Raw genomic sequence first — 8879 nt, 5'->3', positions numbered from 1 at the left:
CTTAACAAGCACATACAACTTAAAAAAACACTGCAACTTTACAAACACATGCAACTTAAACACATGCAACTTTACAAAACACATGCATGCAACTTCACAAAACACATGCGTGCAACTTCACAAAACACATGCGTGCAACTTTACAAAACACATGCGTGCAACTTTACAACACACATGCAACTTTACAAAACACATGCAGCTTCACAAAACACATGCATGCAGCTTCACAACACACATGCATGCAACTTGACAACACATGCATGCAACTTGAGAACACATGCATGCAACTTAACACATGCATGCAACTTAACACATGCATGCAACTTTACAAAACACATGCATGCGATTTTACAAGACACATGCATGCAACTTTACAAAACACATGCATGCAACTTTACAAAACACATGCATGCAATTTTACAAGACACATGCATGTAACTTCACAAAACACATGCATGTAACTTCACAAAACACATGCATGCAATTTTACAAGACACATGCATGCAACTTTACAAAAACAGATGCCTGCAACTGTACAAAACACATGCATGCAACTTTACAAAACACATGCGTGCAACTTTACAAAACACATGCGTGCAACTTTACAAAACACACGCATGCAACTTTACAAAAACACATGCAACTTTACAAAACACATGCATGCAACTTTACAAAACATATGCATGCAACTTTACAAAACACATGCAACTTTACAAAACACATGCATGCAACTTGACAACACATGCATGCAACTTGACAACACATGCATGCAACTTTACAAAACACATGCATGCGATTTTACAAGACACATGCATGCAACTTCACAAAACACGTTATACTATACACAAACTTACATGTAACTTGGCAAAACACACAACTCCACAAACACCTGCAACTTCACAAAACACTTTCAACTATACACAAACTTACATATAACTTGACAAAACCCATGTTCTTTCATGCGATTTCACAAAACACAACACATAAAAACGCACAGCAACATCTAAAACACACAAAATATGGGGAAAACACAGTGGAAGTGAGATGGAACTGAAAGTTGGCTACGGAGGGCCAAAGTTGGACAAAACAAATGTTTTTAATAATTACTTAACTGTATTATTCATTATTTAAAATTGGAATCAAACACACAAATGGTTTATTAAATGTCATTATTTTATTTAAAGGGGCTATTTGCAACTTGCTCACAGTTGTATTTTTTCAAACCAAAAATATAACAAGAACACCACCGGCAATCTTATGTCACCATTGGTGGTTTAACATAAGACATTTGTTTTAAAACTTTTTTTTCACAATTACTAAGTTTTTGTAATAATAAAAAAATTCCGTACAGAACAAAATGATTGGTGTTTACAGCTATCACTAACCCTGTCTTGTCAACAAACAACTAATCCAATAGAAGCAACAAACAATTTGTTGTTGTTACGATAGAATATACATTGAATGACAGCTAACACTAACTCCCCAAATCGCTAACATTATCTAACACCTAAAGCTAATGTGTTTTTTCATGATTTAATGAATTAATGACACATTTGAAGTGGTTATATTATGATTTTTGTCTACATTTAAAACACTTCTTTGTGGTCTCCGTCAGTGTTTTTCAACCTTTTTTGAGCCAAGGCACATTTTTTTCATAAAAAAAAAAATACGAAGGCACACCACCAGCAGAAAAGGTTAAAAAATGAAACTCCACCAGGTTGTCGTGCCTTATTTTGAGCTTGTTGTTGTTTCCTGTGTGTCGTGCTTTAGTTTGTCTTGCGCTGTTAATTTGGTGACCTTTCCTGTTTTGTTGGCGTTCTCCTGTAGCAGCGTCACGCCTTCCTTTGAGTTCCATTACCGCACCTGCTTTGTTTTGGCAATCAAGACTATTTAAGTTGTGCGTACGCTATCCTTCTTTGTGGGGACACTGTTGATCGTCAAGTTAAAGTAGCAATGATTGTCACACACACACTAGGTGTGGTGAAATTTGTCCTCTGCATTTGACCCATCCCCTTGTTCACCCCCTGGGAGGTGAGGGGAGCAGTGGGCAGCAGCGGTGCCGCGCCCGGGAACCATTTTTGGTGATTTAACCCCCAATTCCAACCCTTGATGCTGAGTGCCAAGCATTGTGGCTATAATGTAAGTTATAGCAGGCGTAGTAGAACATCGTGTTTCACCAGAATCATGGACTCGCCTCATTTAAAACGGTTTTGTTTATATTTTTGTTGGGTGGTTGGCGGTTGTTATCATTTATACCCTGTGCAGTTAGACAATCACATTAAATGACACCTCAAAATTAACGTTTATTCGCACAGACGCGTGGGTTTAAGTTGAGTAACAGTTTCAACTGTGCAATATGGCAGCTATCGTTTATATCTTAAAATCAATCACATTAATTCAATGGTAATATTTATTACCTGCCTGAATATACTCGCGGGTGAGTCAGTTTGCTGTGAATGTTCACTGTTTGGATTGTTTTAAGTCCCTTTGTGCATATGTTATTAATAATATGTTATTCACATGTGAATAATGCTGTATAATAGCCTGTATTTATATTATTCACTTGTGAATAATGCTGTATAATAGACTGTATTTATATTATTCACATGTGAATAATGCTGTATAATAGCCTGTATTTATATTATTCACTTGTGAATAATGCTGTATAATAGACTGTATTTATATTATTCACATGTGAATAATGCTGTATAATAGCCTGTATTTATATTATTCACTTGTGAACAATGCTGTATAATAGCCTGTATTTACATTATTCACTTGTGAATAATGCTGTATGATAGACTGTATTTATATTATTCACATGTGAATAATGCTGTATAATAGACTGTATTTATATTATTCACATGTGAATAATGCTGTATAATAGACTGTATTTATGTTATTCACATGTGAATAATGCTGTATAATAGACTGTATTTATATTATTCACATGTGAATAATGCTGTATAATAGACTGTATTTATATTATTCACATGTGAATAATGCTGTATAATAGACTGTATTTATGTTATTCACATGTGAATAATGCTGTATAATAGACTGTATTTATATTATTCACATGTGAATAATGCTGTATAATAGACTGTATTTATATTACTCACATGTGAATAATGCTGTATAATAGCCTGTATTTATATTATTTACATGTGAATAATGCTGTATAATAGACTGTATCTATATTATTCACATGTGAATAATGTTGTATAATAGCCTGTATTTATATTATTCACTTGTGAATAATGCTGTATAATAGACTGTATTTATATTATTCACATGTAAATAATCCTGTATAATAGCCTGTATTTATATTATTCACATGTGAATAATGCTGTATAATAGCCTGTATTTATATTATTCACATGTGAATAATGCTGTATAATAGACTGTATTTATATTAGTCACATGTGAATAATGCTGTATAATAGCCTGTCTTTATATTATTCACATGTAAATAATGCTGTATAATAGCCTGTATTTATATTATTCACTTGTGAATAATGCTGTATAATAGACTGTATCTATATTATAGGCTCCAGCGCCCCCCGCGACCCCGAAGGGAATAAGCGGTAGAAAATGGATGGATGGATATATTATTCACACGTGAATAATGCTGTATAATAGACTGTATTTATATTACTCACATGTGAATAATGCTGTATAATAGCCTGTATTTATATTATTCACATGTGAATAATGCTGTATAATAGACTGTATTTATGTTATTCACTTGTGAATAATGCTGTATAATAGCCTGTCTTTATATTATTCACATGTAAATAATGCTGTATAATAGCCTGTATTTATATTATTCACTTGTGAATAATGCTGTATAATAGACTGTATCTATATTATAGGCTCCAGCGCCCCCCGCGACCCCGAAGGGAATAAGCGGTAGAAAATGGATGGATGGATATATTATTCACATGTGAATAATGCTGTATAATAGACTGTATTTATATTATTCACATGTAAATAATGCTGTATAATAGCTTGTATTTATATTATTCACTTGTGAATAATGCTGTATAATAGACTGTATTTATATTATTCACATGTGAATAATGCTGTATAATAGACTGTATCTATATTATTCACATGTGAATAATGCTGTATAATAGCCTGTATTTATATTATTCACATGTGAATAATGCTGTATAATAGACTGTATTTATATTACTCACATGTGAATAATGCTGTTTAATAGCCTATATTTATATTATTCACTTGTGAATAATGCTGTATAATAGCCTGTATTTATATTATTCACTTGTGAATAATGCTGTATAATAGACTGTATCTATATTATTCACATGTGAATAATGCTGTATAATAGCCTGTATTTATATTATTCACATGTGAATAATGCTGTATAATAGACTGTATTTATATTACTCACATGTGAATAATGCTGTATAATAGCCTGTATTTATATTATTCACATGTAAATAATGCTGTATAATAGCCTGTATTTATTGTATTCTCTTGTGAATAATGCTGTATAAATAGCCTGTATTTATATTATTCACTTGTGAATAATGCTGTATAATAGCCTGTATTCATATTATTCACATGTGAATAATGCTGTATAATAGACTGTATTTATATTATTCACATGTGAATAATGCTGTATAATAGACTGTATTTATGTTATTCACATGTGAATAATGCTGTATAATAGACTGTATTTATATTATTCACATGTGAATAATGCTGTATAATAGACTGTATTTATATTATTCACATGTGAATAATGCTGTATAATAGACTGTATTTATATTATTCACATGTAAAAAATACCAAAGTGTTTATTGTCTATTGTGAGCGAACTGTGGTGCTGAATTTCCCCCAGGTATCAATAAAGTACTTTCTATTCTATTATTTATAAATAAAGTTGATTTGATTTGATTTGATTTGATATTCAAAGGGGCAGTTATCATTAAGAACTGTTGAACAGGAATCACATTATAGACATTCTCTTTTGCTTGCATGCATGTGCAAGACCCAATGTGTTAGAATTACTCAGGCTAATGCGGTTGGAGGCATAATTGTCTGGTCTTGTATTTTTATGATATGAAAAACATTACTTAAAGGTTAACTGAAAAATAAGCATTTCACTAAAGATTGAAGACTTGCATTTTGTTGTGCAAGTTGTGCTAACATCTATTCCTATATCACATTTTCAGCCTATAACTCCTGGGATGTCCACGTTCATTGATACGTTGAAGACTCGGGTTCGTGTCGGGGTGGTCGGAGGGTCCGACCTCTGTAAAATCAAAGAGCAACTTGGAGATGATGGTGAGACCCAGCATGACCTAAGATAAATCTGCAGTGCAATCACATCATTTCCCTAAGAAAGTCTATCCTGTCCTATCCTAAAATGTTGAATATTCACTCGTGGTAAACAATGCCAAAGTGTCGAATCATAAGGTTTATGTATTTTGGTGTGGTCTTGCGCACAGTGATGGATGTCTCTTTTTCGGGGGGTGGTGGGTCCACCGCGAGGTGGTAGCACTTGTTTAAATATAAGTCAAGCTTCCAGACACAAGGTGAGGATATCTTCCTCTACTTCAGGTTGTAAGGAAACACAAAAAAGGAGAGATGTCTGATCATATCGGACTGCCGATATTATCGGCCGATAAATGCTTTAAAATATAATATCGGAAATTATCGGTATCTCTTTCAAAAAGTTAAATTTATGACTTTTTAAAACGTCGCTGTACGGAGTGGTACACGGACGTAGGGAGAAGTACAGAGCGGCAGTAAACCTTAAAGGCACTGCCTTTGCGTCCCGGCCCAATTACATAATATCTACGGCTTTTCACACACACAAGTGAATGCAAATCATACTTGGTCAACAGCCATACAGGTCACACTGAGGGTGGCCATATAAACAACTTTAACACTGTGACAAATATGCGCCACACTGTGAACCCACACCAAACAAGAATGACAAACACATTTCTGGAGAACATCCGCACCGTAACACAACATAAACACAACAGAACAAATACCCAGAATCCCTTGCAGCACTAACTCTTCCGGGACGCTATAATATACACCCCCCGCTAGCCCTCCGCCCCTCAACCCCGCCCACCTCAACCTCCTCATGCTCTCTCAGGGAGAGCATGTCCCAAATTCCAAGCTATATCAAGCGGTGTAGCGTGCAAGGACGGGTGTGGAAGAAGTGTCAAAAGATGGAGCTGACTGTTTTAATGACATTCAGACTTTACTTCAATCAATAACGGAGCAGCATCTCCTCATCCGGAAACAACAACACCAGAAATATGTCCCGTGAAAAAACATCCGACCGGAATTCTTTTACAACTAAAGTTCCTCGGGTGAATAATGTAAACTCACTACACCGGTATGTTTTAGCGCTTTCATGGCGAGTTTACTGACAGATATAAGTAAGAACTTTACACTACTTTATATTAGAAATGGCAACAGTGGAGGATGAATGTCCCATAACAAAAAGATATAGAAAAAGAAGAAGCTTATCAACTATGGCGTCGGCGTGTATGCGCACAATTTTTCAGGGCTTATGCAGATCCCAAATATAGATCAGCAGGTACCAGAAGGTAAGACACGTTTCTTTTGCATAATATTGAGAAACAAAACGCCAGATAATGTCTTACCTTATACACACACCATAATAATACTCCTATGTTTAATGCGCCGACAATCCTTCAAGCGGTGCGGCTTCATAGCTTACTAAAACATTTTAATAGATTTTTGAGCGCCGTGTGTAATGTTCTATATTTTCAATGGAACATTTAAAATGTTGGTGTTGTTTACTTCAGACATATTACCGTCTAGCGGTGAGGATTCCTGGTTTTCACCCAGGCGTCCCGGGTTCGACTCCCGACTCAGCAGAGGGTGGCCGTATAAACAACTTTAACACTGTGACAAATATGCGCCACACTGTGAACCCACACCAAACAAGAATGACAAACACATTTCTGGAGAACATCCGCACCTAAACACAACAGAACAAATGCCCAGAATCCCTTGCAGCACTAACTCTTCCGGGACGCTACAATATACACCCCCCAACCCAACCACCTCATGCTCTCTCAGGGAGAGCATGTCCCAAATTCCAAGCTTCTATTTCGAGGCATGTTAAAAAAAATAATGCACTTTGTGACTTCAATAATAAATATGGCAGTGCCATGTTGGCATTTTTTTTTCCATAACTTGAGTTGATTTATTTTGGAAAACCTTGTTACATTGTTTAATGCGTCCAGCGGGGCATCACAACAAAATTAGGCATAATAATGTGTTAATTCCACGACTGTATATATCGGTATCGGTTGATACAGTCGGGGAATTAACTCATGCAAACTGGAAACAACAGCTGCTTCGCTTGGACTCAAAATCAACACATCAAAAACTAAGTTAATGCGTATCAACAACAAGAACAACGCCCTAATCAACATGGATCATAACCAGTTAGACGAGGTTGCCACCTTTACATACCTAGGAAGCATTATTGCTGTCGACGGAGGAACGGAGGAGGATGTCAGTGCCAGAATTGGAAAAGCAAGGACCATATTCACTATCCTAAATGAAATCTGGAAAGCAAAAAACATATCACTCAAGACCAAACTGCAAATCTTCAACTCAAACGTCAAATCCACCTTACTCTACAGTTCAGAAACCTGGAAGATCACCACCAACATACTCAACAATATACAGACATTCTTCAACCGCTGCCTCCCTGGCCTCCTGGGTATCTACTGGCCTAACACCATCTCCAATGCCAACCTGTGGTACCTCACTAGACAAGACACAATAGAAACACAAATCAGGAGGAGGAAATGGAACTGGATTGGTCACACACTGCGTAGACACAATAAATCTACACCAAGCATGCTCTAACATGGAACCCGCAAGGCAAGAAGAAGAGACGAAGGCCTAGAGCCACCTGGAGAAGAACCACAGAGCAGGAGATGAAGGCGAAAGGGCTGTCATGGCAACAACTGGAGCGAAAGGCACAAGACCGAAGGGGATGGAGGAGTTTAATCAATGGCCTATGGTCCTTAGGGAATTTAAAGGCCTACTGAAATGCGATTTTCTTATTTAAACGGGGATAGCAGGTCCATTCTATGTGTCATACTTGATCATTTCGCGATATTGCCATATTTTTGCGGAAAGGATTTAGTAGAGAACATCGACGATAAAGTTCGCAACTTTTGGTCGCTGATAAAAAGCCTTGCCTGTACCGGAAGTAGCAGACGAGTAGCGTGAAGTCACAGGTTGTGGAGCTCCTCACATCTGCACATTGTTTACAATCATGGCCACCAGCAGCGACAGCGATTCGGACCGAGAAAGCGACGATTTCCCCATTAATTTGAGCGAGGATGAAAGATTTGTGGATGAAGAAAGTGAGAGTGAAGGACTAGAGGGCAGTGGGAGCGATTCAGATAGGGAAGATGCTGTGAGAGGCGGGTGGGACCTGATATTCAGCTGGGAATGACTAAAACAGTAAATAAGCACAAGACATATACATACTCTATTAGCCACAACACAACCAGGCTTATATTTAATATGCCACAAATGAATCCCGCATAACAAACACCTCCCCCCTCCCGTCCATATAACCCGCCAATACAACTCAACACAACACAACACACTCAATCCCACAGCCCAAAGTACCGTTCACCTCCCCAAAGTCCATACAGCACATATATTTCCCCAAAGTCCCCAAAGTTACGTACGTGACATGCACATAGCGACACGCACGTACGGGCAAGCGATCAAATGTTTGGAAGCCGCAGCTGCATGCGTACTCACGGTACCATGTCTGCGTATCCAACTCAAAGTCCTCCTGGTAAGAGTCTCTGTTGTCCCAGTTTTCC

At 37.0% G+C, this 8879-nt stretch overlaps 1 protein-coding gene across 4 annotated transcripts in view; it reads left to right on the top strand.

Annotated features, from left to right (window-relative positions):
• Positions 1 to 8879, top strand: part of pmm2 (phosphomannomutase 2) — a 35738-nt gene that overhangs the window by 1320 nt on the left and 25539 nt on the right. For all 4 annotated transcript variants that reach the window (XM_061977227.2, XM_061977228.2, XM_061977226.2 and 1 more), the window contains one exon: positions 5205 to 5316. In XM_061977227.2, the coding sequence (XP_061833211.1) occupies positions 5205 to 5316 (112 nt within the window). The remainder of the gene's footprint in view (positions 1 to 5204; positions 5317 to 8879) is intronic.

Source organism: Nerophis lumbriciformis, linkage group LG16 (assembly GCF_033978685.3).
Source record: "Nerophis lumbriciformis linkage group LG16, RoL_Nlum_v2.1, whole genome shotgun sequence".
In the NCBI taxonomy this organism is placed as follows: domain Eukaryota; kingdom Metazoa; phylum Chordata; class Actinopteri; order Syngnathiformes; family Syngnathidae; genus Nerophis; species Nerophis lumbriciformis.
The sequence above is the reverse complement of the archived record's forward strand: the minus strand, read 5'-3'. Positions and strand labels throughout refer to the sequence as shown.